The sequence below is a fragment of the Volvox carteri genome (assembly GCF_000143455.1).
Source record: "Volvox carteri f. nagariensis unplaced genomic scaffold VOLCAscaffold_60, whole genome shotgun sequence".
Taxonomy (NCBI): domain Eukaryota; kingdom Viridiplantae; phylum Chlorophyta; class Chlorophyceae; order Chlamydomonadales; family Volvocaceae; genus Volvox; species Volvox carteri.
Window position 1 is genome coordinate 588,031 of NW_003307603.1, and position 21,107 is coordinate 609,137.

Here is a 21,107-nt window from a genome sequence, read left to right on the forward strand (position 1 = left end):
ATGTTATGTTTGTCAGTATGTATGTGCCACCAAACGACACACATACATACGCCCCGGCGCTAATTCCAGATGATTCCATGTCGTGGCCATACCGCACGACACGTACGGCATGTATCGCACATCTGTCTGTACGGCAGGTTGGGCATCTGGGCCGTCTGGAGCTCTCTGCCGTAACGCTCGCAAGGAGTATGTTCCACATCACCGGCTTGTCGCTGTGAGGCTGGGGTTTGGGGGGTCTTGGGTTGAGGTTGGGGGGTTGAAGGGGATTGTTGGAGGGGTGGGTGGTTTCCAGGGTTTTAGGGTTTTACCGGAATCCCTGTTTACTACCATGCACTCGTCGCCACCCAAACACCCTCCTCCCACTCTGCCTCTCTTCCTCGTCCTCCTCCTCCTCCCCCCCCCCTTTCCTCCTCCTTCTCTTCCTCCTCCTCCTCCTGCCCCCTTGGTCAGTTCTACGTCTGGTACACTCTTGGCCTGGCAGCAGCTTCACTCGTTTGTGGTTCGTCTTTCCCCCCTCTCCTCCCCCCTCTCCTCCTCCTCCCCCTCCTGCTCCTCCTCCGCCTACAGAGTTGTGGGTATGGGCAGCGCCGTGGAGACGTTTTGCGGGCAGGCCTTTGGCGCTGCCCACTACCCGCTCCTGGGCCTGGTGCTGCAGCGAGCCGCGCTGATCTGCCTCCTCACCTGCGCCCTCCCGCTGGCGCTGTGGGTGCGGGCCGACTGGGTGATGATCACGGTCATGCGGCAGCACACTGAGGTGGTGCCGCTGGCGGCCGGATATGTTCGGATGCTGTGGCCGGCGCTGTGCTGCTGGGCGGTTAGCGGTTGTATAAAAAACTACCTGAGTAGTCAGGTGGGCGGTTGGTGTGGTTGCGTGGGTTGCTGCATCGGTGGAGCCCACGCTGGCAGGTTTCTTTACCACAAAATACGCACTACATGCATACATACGTGCATACATACGTGCATACAGAGCGTCGCAGGCCACACTCCACGATTGACATGAGGCATGCGGCAACTTTCTCGACGGCCGAAATGTTTTCTCTTTCTCGCTCGCTTCCTTTTCTTTTCTATTATTCCTATTCTTTTCGCTTCCTTTCCTTTTCTATTATTTCTATTCTTTTCGCTTCCTTTCCTTTTCTATTATTTCTATTCTTTTCTTTCCTTTTTTCTATTTTTTCTTTTTTTCTTTTTTTCTTTTTTTCTTTTTTCCTTTCTCGCCTCCGCCCCCGCCCCCGCCCCACGGACCCCAATGGTTCCCCACGAACCATTTCCTCTCGGCCCCCCCCCCACCAACGCGGACGCAGGGGGTGGTGGCACCGCTGACGATGGTGTCGTGCATTTATACGGCATCTACTGCACTGCTAAACCACGTGTTCATGTTCCAGTTTGGCCTGGGCATGCTGGGAGCGGCAGTGGCGTACAACGTACTACAGGTATGTGCGTGTGCGTGTAAAACCCCACGTGTATGGGTGTACGGATTTATGGATGTACGAAACTTCGCTAATGACGTGGACCCCAGCCAAACAGCGCGAAGCCGCAGGCGGTGCTGTAAACCAATTCTGCATGTGCATGTTTATGTGCTTGTGTGAGTGTGTATGTGTAAACGTGTGTATTTTGTGATCTGTTGATAGGTGCAGGCCCTCTCAGCCCTCTCACCTCATTGCCGCCTCTCCCCAAACCCCCAACCCCCCGACAACCCGACACCCCAACACTCTGACCCCCCGGACCCACAAGGCTGTGGGAACTTCCGTACTCACATGATGTGGTGCACCCCCTGTTCTCTCTCGTCACCCACCCACCCACTCACCCACTCACCCACCCACCCACTCACCCACCCACCCACCCACCCACCCACCCACCCACTCACCCACCCACCCACCCACCCACCCACCCACCCACCCACCCACCCACCCACCCACTGGAGGTTCTGGAGCTGTCGTTGCTGGTTGTAGCCATGGTGTGGCTGCATGTGTTTCGTCAGGCACCTGAGTGCCGTACATGGGGCGGCTTCAGGAAGCAGGCGTTTCAAGGCTGGGGCGAATACATGCGGGTGAGTGGGCCTTGAAACTGGGATGGTGGGGCGGGGGGGTGCGGGGGTGTGTGATGCAGCTGGGGAGAGGGGGGCCATATCTTCATCCTGCAGCCGCTACCCGGCAGACCCTGTCTTCCGCAGTGTTTCGGGGAACCTGTCATCCAGCCACCTTAGCCAACTTCTCAGTGGATCGCTCTGGTTCCGCACCCACCTCCGGGATCCAACGGAATCTGCCGGATCGGCGGCGGTTCAACTCCTTTCCTGGTCAGCTTGAAAGTCAACTTTTTCCCAGGATACCACCGTCCTTCGACCAGGACCTCTTTTCCTTCCACCATCGGATTGATTTTCGAATCTGACAGGTCTCGATCCCGGGATCTCCCAGGGGCATTGGTGCGTGCTCTACCTATGTATGTCCAGGAAGAGAAGGTGAAGCTCCGTGTTTTATTGCATTTTTGTCAGGATCACGATCTATATAAATCTCCCCTGCGAAGGGAGAAAGGGGGAGGGGGGCTCCAAACACACCGAGACTTCCACGCTTCCCCAGCCGCTCTTGCGCCCCCCTAGCCGCTCTGCAACCCCCCTCCCTGAAGATGCCCTTATTATGTTGGACATCTCGGTCAGATTGGATGTTTTGTTCTGTTGACCCTAAACCCAACACCAACACCGCACCCAACTCTACTCCTGCAAATTTTAACCGGGCTTCCCTCCCCCCGCATCCTTTCCCCCCCCCAATATACACACACACACACACACACACAACCTCCCCGGTCCCTTTCTCCCCCCTGTCTTGTCCTTTGACCACTTTCCGTCCCGTCGTCATTCCTCATGTACCTAGCTGTTAATGTTGCTGGCCTATGTAGACTTTTTGCCTCCCTCCCTCCCTCCCTTGGTACACTCTTGCCCTGGCAGCAGCTTCACTCGTTCGTGGTTAGTCTTTCCCTCCTTCCCTCCCTCCTTCCCCCCTCCTTTCCCCCCTCCTAACTCACCTCCCACTAACCCGCACCACCTCAACCACCACCGCCGCCGCCGGCAGATTGCGCTGCCCTCCGCTGCCGCCATCTGCTTGGACTGGTGGGTGTACGAGGCGGCGGTCATCATCGCCGGAGCGCTGCCGGACGCGAAAGTGCAGCTCGGGGCGATGGGTGGGTGGGCCCGGGTGGCGGAGTGGTACACTGGGCAATTGGGAAGGGAGGGCGGGGCTTGGATGGGAGGGAATGTGTGCGGGGTATGTGATGTGATGTGTTGGCGGTTGATTGCAAAGGAAAAGAGCTCGTTAGGGGGTTAGGGCGGTGGCAGGTGGCCGCAGCGGACGGCGATGATGGGCGTCGTGTCAGCCGACCAGCCAGGGTTTGGTTGCCTCTAGGGGTAATTATGTTTATATTTACAATTTTTATTAAAAAATGAAATACCGTGGGAACGTGCTCGGCCTGTTTAGGTTTCCTGGATGCCTCCCTTCTGCTTGGTGTGCTCGTTCCCCTTTATAATGGATGCGAAAATATAGAGGTGTTACTTTGGTCTTGTTTCTTGAGGATCGAATTGTATTTTTTGTGTGTATCATCCATCAGGTCTGGCGTTCGATACCCACGCGCTACTGTTTATGTTGGTAGCGGGATTCAGCTCCGCAGCGGCCACCCGCGTGTCTAATGAGTTAGGTAAGTGGATGAGTGGGTGTGGGGTGGAGACGCCACGTGCAATCCGTCGTACCGCATTCACATCACAGCAAAGCCGCCGACAGGGTAGAGCCCGACCCAAGGGGCCAAGACAGGGGCCGTACCTGAGCGTTATCCCCAAATGGATCTAAAATGGTGGTGGAACCATTTTGGATCCGGGATTCTAATGAGGCCTTTTGATGTGGGCGTCCCCAGTTTTCATGCCAGTGGGGTTGGATCGGGATCCGGATTCTGGGCCCCGGGCCCGGGGCTAACCACGTCTGTAATCCGTACACTGTCGTACATCATATCGCCGTACCCCGTACCTTTTACCCCAGGCGCGGGCCGCGGTCGCCACGCCCGTTTCGCCGCGGTCGTGGCTCTTGCTCTGGGCCTGTGCGCCCCCTTGGGTGTGAGCGGGGGATTGCTAAGCGGCGCCCGGCGCTGGGTGGAGCTGTTCACGCAGGATGTCAACATCACCAATCTAGGTGGGTGGGTGGGTGGGTGGGTGGGTGGGTGGGTGGGTGGGTGGGTGGGTGAGGCGGAACATCCCCCGCTGCGTGTGGGCGGGTATCTGGGGGTGAGCTGGGAATGGGTTTTGCTGTGTGCGTGTGTGTATGTGTGTATGTGTGTATGTGTGTATGTGTGTATGTGTGTTCCTACACCTGAAAGCTCTGTGGTGCTGGTGGTTGATGTTGTTACCTTTTCGTCTGTCTGTTCGCGTCTGTCTGTAGTGTCCGTCTGCCTGTCTGTCTGTCTGTCCACATGTGCCTGCTGCTTCTCAATCTTGTTCTTTTCATTCGCACTACGTTCCTCCCCCCTGCTTCCCTTCCCCCCGCCATGGATGCTCAAGTTGCTCCATGGAGGGGGGAAAGGGGAGGCGAGGGGGTATTCGTTCGTGTTCAGGTGGCGCGTGTGTGTTGTATTCGTCTGTATCCCTTCCCACTTCCAACCTCCCCCTTCTCAAGCTCTCACGCTTTGGGCACGCTTTGGACAACCTTCCTCTCTCCCCTCCCTTGCCCTCCTCTTCCACCCCCCTCAACCCCCCTTTCCCTCCCTCACCCCCCCTCAACCCTTTCCCTTCTCCCTCAACCCCCCCTCCTCACCCCCCCGGCAGTGGTCTCCCTAATGCCGGTGCTGACTGTGTCAAACCTGGCTGACTCTCTGGTGGCTGTGGGCGGCGGGGTACTGAGGGGCAGCGGGAGGCAGGAGCTGGCGTTTAAAGTCAACTTGGCGGTGAGGGTGACAGGCGGAACTTAGGGTTTGGGGTTGGATCCGGGTTGGATGTCGGAGGGGGGCGATACGAGGCCCCCGTGCGACACCGGCAGCTTTGCTGCATTCTTTTCATTGACACACATGTGCACGTACTCTTGCCTTTTTCGTTGCCGTGTGTTGCCGTACGCAACCCCTTTTATTGCCGTACCAGGCGTACTGGTTCCTCGGCTTGCCGTTGGCCGCGTACCTGGCACTCCGACAGCACAAGGGCGCCATGGGGCTGTGGCTAGCTATGGGACTTGCGTCCGGTTTGCAGGTACGACACGTCGTACGGGCTGTGTTGGTTGACAGGAGAAACGCTGGTGGGGGAGTGGTGGCTTGCTTTGGATACTTCTATCTGCCCGTCCATCGTCCAACTGTCAACTGTCAACTGTCTCATCCCCCACCCCTCTTTACATTACTTGGTGGCTTGGATCTGGTACTTGGTACTTGGCAGTTCTCCCTGCTCCCGGACTTTGCCCTCGAGAATGATGCTCTCCGCCCCACCCCATCCCGCCCTGTATTATCGCCACACATCCACCCACCCGCCCAAAACCCGCAACCTCAGGCCTTCATCCTGTTGGGCAGCATCCTCCGGTTCGACTGGTCAGAGGAGGCGCGGAAGGCGCTGAGAAGGGTGGCGGCGTCGGAGGCAGGGCTGCTGGCGGCTACAGCGGCTACAGCGGCGGCGGCGGGTGCGGCGCCGGCGGGGCCCGAGGACGTGGCGGCGGCGGCGGCGGCTGCCGCGGAGCACGGCGATAGCGCTGGCGCTGCTTCCGTACAGCGGCGGCGTGGCTCTCTAGGGCTGCCGATGGATGCGGATGTAGAGGTGCCGCCGCCGCCGCCGCCGCCGCACGTTGTACTGCATGCGGGATTAGGCAGTCGACATGGAGTTCATGACCCGCTGCTGACGGAGGAACATACCATTTGATGGGGAGGAGGGCGGGGTGACTGGGTGGGCGGCTGGGCGGCTGGCGCGGATGGGTTTGCCGGTGACAGCGCCTTGTTGGATGTGCGTGTTTGATGGTGCAGAGATCAGAAAGAGATCAGAAAGAGGTCAATGAGGCGATTCGCCCCTCCGCCGAAGCTGTTGGAGGGTGCGGTGGGACCTCCCGGCGAGGCGAGGATCTGGCAGGGGGTGAGGACAGAGCACCCGAGCCGGGCTGGCGGCAGATTGCAGCAGCAGCAGCAGCAGCAGCAGCAGCAGCAAGGCGGGGGAAGGAGGTGTTGGTAGTTGTTAAAGAGGGCTTTTTGGTAGTATTATAAGATGTTACCCGTTACCATTCGCCTTGTTGTACGACTGTTGTGTCTTTTTATGATGAACAGAGGGGAACCCGGGTCGCAGGTGGCTGTGATGTCTTCCCTCAGGTGTTCGTTTTTTCACCGGAGCTCTCTGATTTGATTTGACTCGATTTGATTTGATTTTATCTAATCCGTTGTGTTGTATTGTGCTGCGGTGTGCAGCTGTCTACACACCTTAGCGCCTTTTGGCAGTGTAGGCAGCAGTGCAGTGCAGTGCAGTGCAGTGCAGTGCAGTGCAGTGCAGTGCAGTGAGGAACAACAGCCCTTGAGCAGAATTCACTCCCCATATCGCTAATATATCACAGGTCACAGCAGGTTAGTGGCAGCGGGTACACAGGGCCCTGCGCGAACCCTCCAGGACAGGAGCAAGAACAAACAGCCAGAAGCCACAGACTAAAGACGTGGAACCGGCTAGGGTGTTCTCAAAAGGCGAATATACCTAGTGGCCTAAACGCTGTGGAGGGAGCAAACGCTGTGGAAGGCCGACACCTAAGCCCTGGACGCGGCAGAGCCAAGAATTTGGCATCGATGCGGGGCATGGCGAATGATGTAGCGGTACAACGTGCGTTAAATTGGGATGTTACAATGTCCCCATGAAGCCCAGTCCTTGATTTACGTTGGTTTCTACGCACTCATGCTCATTTAATTTCCGCGATGCCCTAAGATGCTCTCCTGAGCGTTCAGTGAACAGTTGGTGAGGATTTACTGACGGTTTATCAAACCGGTCACTGCTGACCATTTCAAGACCCGTTCAGTGAACATTCCTCTATCACCCGTTTACATCCTGAACGGAGACACTCGAGGTTCGAGACGGTCGCGTGTAGTACTGTGCTCCCATAGACTTTGCAATATCTTGTGCACTTCAGGAAGCTTGGGATTACCAGGTTTGTTTTTCGTTTGTCCAGTAAACCGCCTTGGTCGGTTGATCGTCAGCATTGCGGTTTCATAGTTGCAACTGACGCATGTCCGTTGCAAGTGGATCCAAAATGGTTTTATTTTGCATTACAGAAAGACTCGTTTTAGGAATGAAACAAAATGTATCCTTTTAATCTCAGGTCTATATATGCTCCAGATACCCTTACCCGTATTGTCTTATCTCTTCCTTGACACACTTCAAATGTTCCCAAACTCTCCGCAACCTTTTGGCCAACAAGTCCTGAGACGACTTAGTTACAGCAACCATACAAATTATACTCTGAAGTACGGCTTGTCAACTACAAGCGAAGCATTTGATCCCGTTGTTGCGGGCCTAGCCATGGGCATGTCATGGACAGCAGGTTGCGCGAGCCGCCGCTTACAAAGCTACGTGAGAACGAAATCGAACTTTGGGGAACTACAGAATAACCGATCCCCAAAGGTTATGGTTCTCTGCGGGGAGAGTCCGGCTGACGTTCGCCGGCCGTCGTGGACGAACTCCAACCAGCGAGCTCCGCGTAAGCCATGAGGAATACATAGGTAAGTTCCAAGTTGAGTTTTACAGGAAACGATGTAATTGTAACCTTTCTTAGATGCGGCGGCTTCGCACGAAAACGACTTCCAAATTGCTCCCTGGTGTCGTGAAAAGCAGGGGAAAGTCTGGTGAAAAGTCTTTACATAGGAAAAAATATATATATCCATACGGTTCATGTGCTATGCGAGCCGAGTTTTGCTGAGTGCTTTGAAAAAGTGGCTTCCACAGCGCCAGGCTCCTCCGAGTGCTCCCTTCCCTGCGCAACCAGACCTTTTTAAACGATCACGTGACGCGCTCGAGTTGACCGTCGGCTCTTCCTCGCATGCTTCGTTTCTCACGTGCTACGGCATGCCGCTTTCAACCTCCAGGAGACGACTTTGCTGAGGGGACTAGTTTATGAGTTGCGGAGTTGAATCCGCATCCTGGAAGCTTCATGGTGGCACATTATGCGATCTCAGTCAGATCTGGTGACCGCGTCGTGACGTCTCCTGAAGACAAAACTCGACAAAGTCAAATCCGCTAAGATTGCGTCACTTTTGCGTGTTAAGTACACCTCCGACACATCCAACGGTATGCTTCATGTTGTAGTATATGTTAATAAACAGTTGCCATGGTGCCGTGGCTGTAAAGATGGCGGCCAAGATGGCGGATTTTATCAATCCGGCGATGCGGTATAAGTACGGCACATTTGGTGCCATTGCAGGAGGGGCTGCAAAGGCCTGAGGATATCGTCGTGGCCATGTGATCGTTGAGGCACCTGACACCCTTTTTCCGCGCAGTGTATAGTATGAAAGTGGGTGATGGTCTGCGTACGAGCGTTGTATGGAACGATGGATTATTGTACATGGCTTAAACAATTTTTCAGCAACGCTACCAATGCTACCGTTACTATTCTTGTGATTCTCGCGTGAGGCTGGGGGAAGTGCGAGGTTCAGTCAGCGCGCGGAGCTAGCGTGCAGGGACTGAGAGTGAGTAGGTCTAGTAGGCGCTGCAGGTGTGTGTGTGTGGTTGTTACAGTGGGCTCCAGACTCTCGAAGAGTAGAGCCATCGGGCCATCTGGCCGTGCACTGCAGTAGAGACTGATATATCAAAAGATTATCACCTCAGATAATTAACCTCTCATCGGTAACCGCTCTCGCGAGCACATCAATTTGCCAGATATAATTCTCAAGAAGGGGTGATGTACGCCAACGGAATCCCAACCTTTCCGTGGAATTCCCAAAGCTGCGAAACCCTGAATGCGGCCCCAAAAGTCAACAATAACTCGACAAATTGCTTCTTCCGTAAGGGAAGGGCCAGGTAACAGTGCCGGGTTGGTTTTGATGTTTGCAGCCATATAACGTCTCCCATGCTCCATGGCTGACACCGCAGCAAGAGCCACAACATCCCAAACACATTGTTGCACTGATTGTGGGGCTTGGATAAGCCAAAGTTGCTTCCTTGAGACTGGCATTCCTATTGAAAGAGTAAGTTGATCTGCTACTGCCTGTGCCACCGGACAAGCCCAGAAATGATGATAGCGAGGGGATACACCTCCCACTGAACCTATTGGATAACCTCCACAACCACAAATCGTTGGGCGCGACATCCTAAGATGGGAATTTCCTAACATAGGCACCCCATCAACCTCGAGACGCCACCAAACCTCTTTTTGTTCATTTTCCCACCGTAAATGAAACCATAAACGATGGAATGTCCGTTGCAAAAGAAGAATAGCTTCATCCAATATCTCAGAAGAACCCGTCGCCTCTTTGATGAAAAGGGTATGGGCCACACGGCGAGCCATCGAAAAAGGTAAAAGTTGCATATTAGTCGCTATTTTAACGGATAAGTGTTGGAATCGGATTGGAGGCCCTACACCCCATCTCCAACCAAGCCTCGACACTAGGGTTTGGGTAACCGACTCAATAGGGGGCACCATTGCTTCCCTAGATTCTACACTCAGCGGCAACAAAAGACTAGCCGCCTGTCTCCAATTCGCTGGAATATCATCTAGAAGAGCGCCAATAGCATCCATACATTCCTGCCATCTACGATAGGTGCATAGGGATTTAGCTAGTGGGGTTTGCGGTTGGAGGTATTGATCCACTATTTGATGCCAAGCCTTGCGTATTGCTAGGCCTGCTTGGTCCGTTGCCTTCATAACTCCATCCAAGGCCTCGCGCGCGCAAAGAACATCTCCCAACGTATGCAATGCTTTACAGCCCAGGAGGGCCTGATGTCGAAATTCTAGTCCTGGGCGGATGTTATCTAACTGGACATTCACCCTTTTTTCTGGAAGAACAGGGTTTCCCCACAATGGCAAATTCCAACACCACGCATTAGGAACTAACGGGTGATCATCAACATCTTCCACTGGGGGAAGGTATGCCAACGCTGTCACAATGCGCTGAACATCTGGCGGTAAAATGATTAATCCAAACCAAGGCACTCCCACCTGGGACGTAAAAATACACATAGGATTATATTTGGGGTAAAGGCTATGTAGGAAAGATTGCATGACCATCACCCAAGGCGGACGCACTAAGACTGGTTGGAGTAATGCTCCCACAAAACGCACTGCCCAGCATGCCCATCGCGCTTGCACATGTTGTCGTACTGCTAATGCCCCCAAACCGCCCAAAGTTGGATGGCCATATAACAAATATTTAGGAACCCCGGTGAGTCGTCTTTCTTGTGCTACCGGTCCGAGGTTCCTATCAATAAGCTTGGCCGCTTTAGCCTCAATATTCATGAGTTTAGCTTCTGGGGGAAACCCCCCGTGTTCCATATGCCACGTAAAACGATGCAGCCCATATGCAGCCGCTGCATGTGCACGCCCAAAAATGGAAAGATTTAACACAGAGATGCGTCGAAACCGAGCCCAGACTTTGTCTAGTTGCACATCCCAGTCCCTGACTGTGGTTTCTCCCACGTCCGTAAAAGGTAGATTGAGAGCCGTAGCCATATGTACGACCTTCAAGTCTTGATTTATTGTTATATGATGTGGGTGGGTGCCGAGAGGTAACAGCTCAACCTTATCCAGGTTAAGTTGCTGTCCAGAAGCCTGTGCGTACACCCTCATACAGTCAAGGAAAGCCGGAATTGCTTGGATTCCTTCTAAAACAACTTCCGTATCATCAGCAAATTGCACACCTGTAACCAATTCTGAATTATTTTGGGGTAAATGAATCCCCACTCGGTTGTACTGTAACCAACATAGTAACGCCTGCGCGGCAAACAAGTATAGCAACGGTGCCAACGGACATCCCTGTCGCACACCCGCTGTAAGAGCAACTTCACGGGAAACAAAACCATTTACTACCGCTTTCGACGCTGCATCGGATAAAAGAAGTTTAGTCCAACTAATTAACCCTACTCCTGCGCCCATAGCATCCATTGCTTCAAATAAAAAATTACGATCTAAGGAATCGTAAGCTTTAGCAATATCCAAAAAAGCCAGGAGACACGACTGTCCTGTCGTCGACATAAGTTGCGGTAGATGCCGCAGGAAAAGAACATTTGCACCTATCAAGCGCTCCGGCAGAAAAGCAGACTGCTCGAGCGTGATAATTCGCCCTAGTATTGGACTCAGCCTACGGGTTAAAATTTTGGTGAGAATCCTGTAATCTGTATTCAACAAGGTAATCGGTCGATAACTGCCCGGGGAGGTGGGAGACCCCCGATTTTTATAAATAACCATGATAGCACCTTGCAAAAAGCCATCTGGGTGCATTTGGGTTTGGCCCATGGCTGTATACAGTTGAGCAAGAACTGGTGCAATCTCGTTCCGACACACCTTGTATAATTCAATTGGGATGCCATCTAGACCGGGCGCTTTGCCTGGCGTCACTTCCTTGAGCACCGCTTCCACTTCAGCGTCAGACACCTCCGATCTTCCTACATGATACGCATCCTCCTCCGGAATGACAAGGTGGCGGTTCCGCAGCGCCTCTATAACAGCCATCCTAGCCTCTTCAGTCACATGAGTTGGGGAGGAACAAATCTCTCCCCAAAAATCCGCAACCATCTGTGGCAACTTTATCGTGTCTGTAATAAGACGACCCGTTCTATCTTGCAACGCTGGAATAACTTGTAGAGTCTTAGACGGATGCACCAGGGCAGTTAGCCCTCTACTAGGTCGTTCACCCTCACGAATCCACTGTAATCTAACCCGTTCCGCCTCCTGTGCACCTTCAGCTCTAGCCGCTTGTACAACCGCTACTTGGGCGTCAATTGCCGCTTGGATCCTCTGTGTACTCATATGTTCGGTCTGCACCTCTTCTAGTGCCCGTGTTGCATTTTCTATTGCCAAACGTACTTGCCCCCCCGGGGGAAAACGACGTTCTCGCGCTTGCCGATTAAGAACAGTTACTTCATTGAACATTCGATGTTTAAACAACGGCCACCATTGTAGCATAGCTACTGTGTCTGTCTCAGCGGGTCTCTGCGCACACTCATCACCAATCCATTGCAAGAAGCTTCCCTTCAAGTCAGGGAAATCTAAGAAATGCGTGTGTAGCCGTGGAAGGCCTGGACCACGCGTTCTCACAAGACGAGGTAAAAGAGCAATAATAGCTAAACGGTGGTCTGTCGAAGTGCACACTGGAATGGTAGAGGAAGCGATGAAGGGGGTGAGGTTTGTGGAAGTATAGATTCGATCAAGACGTGACCCTCCCGACACACCTGTTTTATAGAAAAACGAAAGGTCGCGACGGGCAGGGTGGAGGTAGCGATATGTGTCTACCATATCCGGGCAGCATTCGGAGAAAGCCTTAGCTAAGGACAAGTCCGCGGGTCTACTCCCTTCTCCTGTGGTGGAATCTAGCATCGGATTATGGACAAAATTAAAATCTCCAGCCCAAAGCAAATGATCATCCTGTCCTATCCTGTTTACCACATCGCCAAGAGAATGCACACACGCCTTCCTCTGATCTATCGAGTAAGTAGATGTCATGAGGTACAAATTAATCAAATGAATACGGTGACCACACCACGTGAACGAAACCGACGCGCTACGGCCTTGGGGAATGTTAGCCGGAAGTAGTCGTGCCGGTGTTTGTATTATTTTAAAGTCGCGATAAAGATCTTTGCGCACTAGCACTAACACTCCAGCCGTCCGGGCATTGGTCGTGGGGGATTGTGCTATTATATCCCATCCCGGTATCCCTATTTTCTGAGCCGCGAATTGCAATTCTCTAGTGAGAATTGTCAGGTCTCCATCTCCCATATGATGTGTCTCCTGTAAACAAATGACATCCAACCTATGTTGGGCCCATACTCTAGCCGCAGCATGGATACGAGTAAATGCCGAATGCGTAAATAAACCTGCTACATTATGGGACGCTATACGAAGGGGTCTATTATTAGGCCTCCTGCATCTTGTCCGTCGCCCCATTTACCTAGGGGGTATTTCCGTATCTCCATTTCCGCGCACTACTATTCTATTTCCCACTTCTTCCTCCTCGCCGACTTGCATGAGGTCACCCGGGTCGTCATGTGGAAGAACATGAAACCTGGGCGGGTTTATTACCGAGTCCCGCCTCTTGTGCTGGGGACTGACCCCTGGAGATGACGTGCGTGACGTTGGTTTGTCCGCATGTTTGCCCAGCACAGGTTGGTCAGTGGGCAGACTTGGGTTTCCATGATGCGTCCGTCTGTTTTGTAGTTGCCATTGCTGTTCATCTGGCCTATTTCCGGCCAGAATGTTTACATCTTGAATCGGTTGACCCAGCAAGGGGTGCGTGATGGAGTGAGATTTGGGGATAGGAGCTGATGTCGGTAGCACCGGTTGATTGGTAGTTGTGTATGAGAGCTGCTGCTGTTGTTGCTGCTGCTGCTGTGGCGGCTGTTGCTGTATCTGCTGCTGTTGCTGTTGTGGTTGCTGGTTCTGTCGTTGTTGTGGCTGTTGCTGTTGTTGCTGCTGTGTTTGCTGTTGCTGTGTCTGTTGTTGCTGTTGCTGTTGTTGCTGTTGCTGCTGTTGTTGTACTTGTCGTCATACAACGGCAGCTGCTGCTCTGCCTGCCATTTCTGCTGCCTCCTCGTTGGATACTCGGTTTTGCATCTGCTGTTGTCGAGTTGTTTGCTGGATTGTCTGGGGCTGTCCAGAAGCCATGGGTTAACGTGCATTACTTGATCCTCCTACCTCACCCACAGCTGGCGTCGCTAGATTTGGCCGTGCTCGCGCCGCGATGACTGCCGCCGCCGAAATGGGCGGCGGGAGATTCGGTATCACGCGGTTTCGTCGTTGGATCTTTGGTGGGCGTGGCAAAGCTGGAGTCTGTGTATCATAGTACGTGTGTTGCGCTCTCCACGGCCCCCTGTGGATCCGCCTGCCATCTTCCTCAATGGAGAAAATATTCATCCTGGCGGGTAATGCGGGCTGATCCCATTGCACCCACACCACGGCTGTATTGAGATTAGCCTCCACTATCCCCCATTGTTTTCCATATTGATCTACGTCAAAGCCGTAGGCATCCGCGATAAGCCAGAATAGGCATTTCTGAGGAAATGCCGGAGGTAGTCCTGACAGTCGGAAATATTGGGCAGATGCCCCCACTATGTCTACCACAAGATCTTGAATGTGGTATTCTCCTAGATGGAGATCTGCTAGATTGATACGTCCGCAGTGGTCCGCTAAGTTTTTTACGGGCGTAATCCATTCCTCCGGCACGTAGACGTTGATCTGTCCAACGACTCCTTCGTCGTTGCGAGCTTCCCAAGCCACCGGTTCTCCGACGACAACGTAAGGAGCTTTTAGCTCCTGTTGTATTGTCTGCACTATTCGGTGTCCTATCGGTCCTGCCATAATGTCTATTACCTGTTTTCTGTTCTCCAGGTAGTTTCCTTGAAAAAGTGCTCTCATTGCCAGTGATCGAAGTTGTCCAAAAGGTTGCTCCATCTTCGTAATTTCCCTAAGAAGGGAAACTGATATGGTTGCTTCGGATCGTTCCGCCGTCACACCGGCGGCTTGATCCGTTGAGCTGTTGCGAGCCATTTTGATGTCTTTGTTCTCAGAAAAGTTATTTATGGTAAATAGACCGACCGGGTTAACCCGGTTCGGTCATTGTTATGATGTTGAGTCTGCAAGTTGTGATTGTGGCTATATGGCTGCTATATTGTAGTATTTTAAGTGCAGGTGGCTTATTGCCTGACGGAGGAGTTGGCTCCAGGCTTTCACGGCTTATGCGCTACATGGTTTTTATCGGGGGCCTGGTAGGTGATGACGTGATGGACTTGGATATGTATTTTTTAAGCGTGAAGAGGTGCTTGGTATGTGAGAAGGTGGAAGTGCTGTACAGTGCTGTACGTCGTACGGTGTGCAAATTAAAGTCGCCTATCTATTCGGAAAGACAACGCATGTTATGATAGAGGCTTGTATGATGTAAAGTTGGGGAAATTGTGTATAACAACAACACAGTTTTAGGAGGTAAAGTTTTTTGAGTTCCTTAACGCAAAAGCCGCAGTCCTCGGAACTGTGAAGACCACCCGACGCACGTGGAAGAGTTACGCAACGCCCTACATCGGTATGAGTACGGCGTGTAGTACATCATCCGTACTGCCTTGACCTCTGAAGTTCCCTGAAGTTCCAAACCAACATGTCAGCAGCACATCACATCACAGCCGTGATTGAGACCCCTAACCCCCTCGCACCGCCTCATTTTCCGTCCTAAGCATGTATGCCTATTGCGCATGCTTAAGACTAGCGTCAGCAGTAAAACGTCAACAATAATTCCAACCATCGTAATGTCACAATTCCGCAGTTTCGACAAGGGACATACGCACGCTCCTCTGCTCCTGCTGCTGCCCCCTGTCATGGTCCCATGGCCACCTCCATTTCCCGCCCTTCCTCTCCCTTCCCTTCCACCACCCCCCACTTCCCTTACTTCATCCATCACCCCACAATGACCAAGACCACTGCCCGTCCTCAAAGCCACGACACCACAAAGGTCACACCGGTGCCGTACACTGGGTCACTGGCTCTTGTGTAATTTATCTTTCCCTCACCACGGGCCCTCCAAACAAGCATACCGCCCGCCCGCCGTACCCTTATTCGTACCCTCGTGTAGTACTTCGAACCCATCTCCTCCTCTTATTCCCCCCGACATTCGTCTCAGGGCTGCAATGCCACCACTCGCGCGATGCTGCCCCCGAGCCCCACGTTTGTCATACGGCCCTGGGGGCCGCTGAAGGACTGGACGAGCGAGCCCCCTGGACCCACACTAACTGACACAACGGGGCGGTCCCGATTCCGATCCCGATCACGTTCGCGTTCGCGATCCTGGATCCGATTTTGGACCTCGTTGTGAATCCGATCCCGATCAGAAATGGGGTACGTTCCAGGTCGCTGGTTGAAACCGGCACCGCCGCCGTTGTTATTGTTGTTGTTGGCGGTGGTGGTGGTGATGGCGGCGGCGCCAAGGGGGGTGGCGGTGACAGCGGTCACGGTGGAGTCGTCTCCGCGGCTAGCGGACTGTTGCATGAGAACCTCGCTTGGGTTGGGTTCAAATACGTTGACCAGGCCGCTGCGGGTGGAAGCTACGGCAGCATCGAGCGACTCGGCGGCGTCGGTCGCGTCCGCCCCGGTACGACCGCCGTTACGACTGCCAAAGACCGAGTCGCGGACGTTGACGACGGCGCGGCCGATGCTATCACCGACGCGGTCCCCTATGGCGCTGCCGAGTACGGCACCCGCGGCGGTGGCAGGCATTACCACCGGCGGCTGCGGAAGCCCTTCGGCACTTCCAGATGCAACCCCGGGCTGGGGCCCGACGGCGGCTGAGGCAGCGGCGGCGGCGGGAGTAGTAGCACTGTTATCGGTGGCGCGGAGGATCGGCGCCGCCGCCGCCGCCGCTGCAGCGGCCGCAGCAGCAGCAGTGGCCGCGGAGACGGCTGAGGCGGCGGTTGCGAGGTCGGGAACAGGAACGCTACCGCCGCCGCCGGCTGCGGCTGCCGCGCGTGGCTGCTCCCTGACATTGTTCTGCGGTGCGACGGTGACGGAAGTAATGGCGCCCAGCGGCCCCACGCGAACCTGCGTGGCAAAAGTTGCAAGCTTTGTCCGTACAGTTGCGCAAAAGAGAGACGGAGAGAGAGGGTGTGTTCCTGTAAGGTGCACTGAGTACCGGTGACAACCGAATCTGTTACTCAAAATCCCTTAATCACCGGTCACCTTAAACACCTTACACCACTAAGCAAACAGAAGGTAAAATAATCCCCTTTGCCGTTTTTCTGCTTTGTGTAAGGGATCCGACCCACCCTGAGCTGAGCTGAGCATGTGTGTGTGCTTACCGCTTGAGGGATTGCTAGAGGGTTGCTGCTTCAGCAGTACAGCCAAATCTGTCTCTCGTCTTAACTGACACAGAACCCCCGCAACGGTCGGCGCCACCATCCTCTACTCCTTTTTTTGAGCTCAGCTAGTCGTGCCTAAGAAGAGAGGCGGGGCGCGGTTCCCCTCGTTCCTGACCTACCTAAGAAGATATGCAACGGAACCCGACGGGCAGACGTGGCCTGTAGCCTAGATAAGCAACTTGACTGGGTTTAGCACGCGGATGGTTTTAGGTGAGAAGTGGAGGAGTAAGGCCCGCGAGGGTTCTTCTTCCTCGGACCGCGGATTCGAGGTTTGAAGGTTTGGGAGCCATAAGCTTCCAGCAGAACAGTGGACTCAGTACGGCAGTTTGACTTACCCGTACATTGCCGTCGGGCTCTCGACTGACACGCACGATGCCGGGAACCCAGACCTGCCGTGACAGTTGGCGTGATGAGCTTTTTTCAGCGAAGCGTGTGTTGATTTGTTTTTATGTTGTGAGAAAATCTCGGTGGGAAAGGAAGGGGGAAGAAAGAACAACAAAGTCGTTCTAGCACGGCAAGGAGAGAACGGCAGGGAGGGCGGTGTGAGACGGTGGGTACATTGCATGGCTTACATTGGCTGGGGGTTGGTCCAGGGGATCCCGGCGGGGTAGTCGGCGAACTGGTCCATCGCCTGGACCTGGGCCTAGGCCCGGGCCTGGACCCTGGCGGCGGAGGCGTTGGTCGGGAGTGTCGGCGTCCCCGCTGACGATTGGGCCGACGCCGCCGCTGACAATTGGGCCGACGCCGCCGCTGACGATTGGGCCGACGTCGCCGCTGGCGCTCCGCATGGCATCGCCGTTGGCGCTAGGGACGGCGGTGGCGTCGCCGCTGGCGCTTCGGCTGACGTTGCCGTTGGCACCCGGGGGGGGGGCGTCGCCGCTGGCGCTCCGCATGGCATCGCCGTTAGCGCTAGGGGCGACGTCGCCAGCGTCGGCGTCGGGCCCCGGACCGCTGCCGCTGCCCACTACGTGCGGCGGCGGACCCGGGGCAAGAAATGACCGCTCAGATTGATGAGCGCTGTGCACGCGATGCCTACAGTGATGTGGTGCCTACAGCGCGTGCCTTCAAATTTGCTATGTAGCATGTTCGTGTACATGTCAGCGTGTGGTGGTGTGGTGGTGTGGTGGATGTTCCCGTACATGCGTGCAGCGGCAGTTTTCAGGAATGTGTCGAAGTGTTCGGAGGGCGGTGCTGAAGGTGATTGAAACGCAGGTTGTCTCTTGCGCGAGGAAACATGTCAGGACACCGCCACCAGGATGCGCAACACAAGCCAGCCTCAAACCCACCAGAGCTGGGCCCTGATGCAAGCAGGCGGCGGCGACGGCGGCTGATCCGAACAACTTCGGCGGCGGCGGCGGCGGCGGCGCCTGGAGCCGAGGGGGACGACCACGACGAGGAACCCCTCGAGGCGGAGCTGCTGTCACTAGCGGACATGGAGTCCTGCGACTGAGCGGCAGCAGATGCAGTGTCCGCTGCCGCAGCCGGCACGCCGACGTCTTCGGCATCAGCGTCAGCGTCAGCGTCGTCGGCGTCGTCGGCGCTGGAGGCAGCCTCGTCGCCAATAACATACAGATCACCGTCATACGCGTCGGTCAACTGCATTTCAAAAGCATTGTCAACCCAGCCGCCGTCCACCACCTGCCCCGCCTCCTCATCCGCCTCCAAATGATCGTCAATGTCGTACAAGCCATCCATGTCGTACGGCGCAATTATCAGCTTTCCCTGGCCAACGTCCTCCAAGATCATAATATCATTCTGGCTTGCGTCAGTGCCTTCTGGCAGCTGATCATCCAGATACGTGTCGTACATATCGTCCCCGCCCTCAGCATTGGCCCCGTCGCCGCCAGCATCCGCAGCGCTGGCGGCGGCGCCAGCGCTGGCACCACCCGCGCGGAGCGCCCCTAGCTGCGCGATGCGTAGTTGAAGGATCTGTAGGTCCATATCGCGAGCCATCGCCATGGCGGAGGCGACGGCGGCGGCGGGGTCGCCGCCGCCTCCTACACCACCGATGTCGGCGATGGAGTCGGATTCGGCGAGAGGGGCGCCGCCAAGCTCGTACTGCTGCCCTAACGCCAGGCCGCTGCCCGTGGCAGCAGCTTTGGTGGCTGTGGCGGCGGCGGCAGCAGCGGCGGCAGCGGCGGCGGCTCTGGCATTGGCGTTGGCGGCTCCGAAAGCCAACGTCAATGCCTCGAGCGCGATCGTGGTGGGGCGGAGTAGTCCGTCGACGACAGCGAACAAGCTGGTCAACGGCACCGTTGGAGGGGAGGCGTCCACAGCGGCGCTGCCGGCGGAGGCGCCGGCAGCATCAGCGCCGCCGTCACCGCCGCCACCGTCACCGTCACCGCCAATGCCAACGCTGCCTACAGTCAAGCCAGTATTATCATGGCTGTTGCTCGGTCCTGAACCGCCTAAGTGCGTACTGTACTTGTTTCCTTCCCTCAACCCAGGCATCCAGCCACATTCACTCTCTCTCCCGACCTACTTTTCATTATCATCACACACACGCTTTTACGCGTACAAAACACACACATACAAACATGCAAACATACATACGCGGGTCACCTGTGGATTCATCCCGAGGCGGGGCGGCGTCACTGGACCAAGTCGCCGCAGTCGCCAAGCTGCTAGCGAGCAGCAGCGTGGCTACAGCCACACCGGTGACTGTAGCAGCTGTGGCAGCAGCAGCCCGGCGGGGCGACTGGCAGCCGCCCATGGCACAGCGTCCAATCCAAATTTGAAGGACCAGCTAATGATGCTTTCACGATGTGGCCCCTGGAACTAAGGGCTGAAGAGGGATATGTTGAGCTGGGGTTGGGGTCGCGGGGGGGCCCCCGGGGGAGGGGCGACGGATGTGTATTCGGTTCGCTGCGGCCTCAATCGCCACTGTCCCTTTCTAGACGATGTATATGGAGTTAAGAGGTGACGGTGCCTCAACCGCCAACCTCCTTAAGAGAGGAAGAGTTTTGCGCTATCCGTCAAGTGCAAGTGGTTGCTGAGTGCTAGTGCTGAGTTGTGAAATGCTAGCGGCGTAGAGATGTGGTAGCAGGATCCTGAGAAAACTGGGATGAAGAGGGGGGCAGTAGCGCCCGTTGGTTTTCCGGCCGGGAAGGTGTTTAGATTCCTTGTCCTAGTGGCCTCAGGGAATGACTTTATTCTGTTTACGGTGAGGGGGGCTCTGTTAACTTGATTGGGAAAATAGTCGCGTGAGCTGCTGTGCGACGTGAGAGTGATGTCGAATGATAGTCGAGAGGAGTGAAAGCGCCTATTTCACTGCGTTGCTTGATGTACGTCGGTCAGTCGTCTGTTGGGGCAGCTGCAGGCCGATGATAATGAGGATGATGTTGTTTTGAAGGAAGAGGTAGAGTCGGCTAAGCTTCAAAGAAGCTGTAGGTACCCAAGAGACATGCAGGCATCAAAGGAAGGAAGGAAAGGATTTAAATGTCAACTGCCTGCGCCCGTCAGACCACCAAGCGAAACAAGTCGCCGCCAAAACGAACCTCCTTAGCACCGCGAAACATAGTAAGTTATGCACGTCTAGAGGAAAGCAGTGAAACCAACAATTATGCATGGAGGTTTACGTGGAGGCGTCAGGACAGAAACTCAGCATGGATGAAGTTGAATTGCTACCAGTAGGCCGGAGTAATGTTGAGAGTGCACATATTGGGGGAATGAAGGTGGTTTCCAAATGGCGACGGCTCTAAATCCTCCTTTCACTGTTGTGGGCTACCAACAGGATATAGACTTGGGGGGAGCAACAGGGCAAGGTGCGGACTAGATTGCAACGCATTGCAGCACTGCACCTCTCGGTGTTTGAGCGGGTAATCGAGGTTTCCGCTTGTGGATTGCATCGCATCACGTGGCATATAGAGCATGGGGGCTTGCCGCTGCGTGTGTATGTATGTGTGTGTGTGTTTTGTCGCTATCTTTGAGGATATCGAGGCTAGGACACGATCCCATCACCAAATGCCCCTGCCGCCCGCAGCAGCAGCATTACAATTTGCCACTACTACTAACCCCAGGCGAGGCGGGTCCACGCCCGTGACGTATGTACATGGCTCACGTTTTCCAATGAAAAGGAAGTCCGCGTCAATTTTCG

General features: G+C 54.9%; 2 protein-coding genes across 2 annotated transcripts; one reads left to right on the forward strand and one right to left on the reverse strand.

The window, feature by feature from the left end:
- Positions 1-77: 77 nt before the first annotated feature.
- On the forward strand, positions 78-5,863 carry VOLCADRAFT_66930 (uncharacterized protein; the record flags this gene model as incomplete). The annotated part of the gene is made up of 10 exons (XM_002956335.1): positions 78-214; positions 568-850; positions 1,302-1,421; positions 1,931-2,047; positions 3,063-3,171; positions 3,595-3,681; positions 4,017-4,166; positions 4,796-4,914; positions 5,105-5,209; positions 5,501-5,863. 10 exons carry the CDS (start codon positions 78-80, stop codon positions 5,861-5,863), a joined length of 1,590 nt encoding a protein of 529 aa, XP_002956381.1.
- A 9,913-nt stretch (positions 5,864-15,776) lies between these two features.
- Positions 15,777-19,724, reverse strand: VOLCADRAFT_97404 (uncharacterized protein; the record flags this gene model as incomplete). Its single annotated transcript, XM_002956393.1, has 5 exons — positions 15,777-16,694; positions 17,347-17,400; positions 17,584-17,975; positions 18,298-19,008; positions 19,574-19,724. The coding sequence occupies 5 exons, from the start codon at positions 19,722-19,724 to the stop codon at positions 15,777-15,779; spliced, it is 2,226 nt and encodes a 741-aa protein (XP_002956439.1).
- Between the last annotated feature and the right edge of the window lie 1,383 nt (positions 19,725-21,107).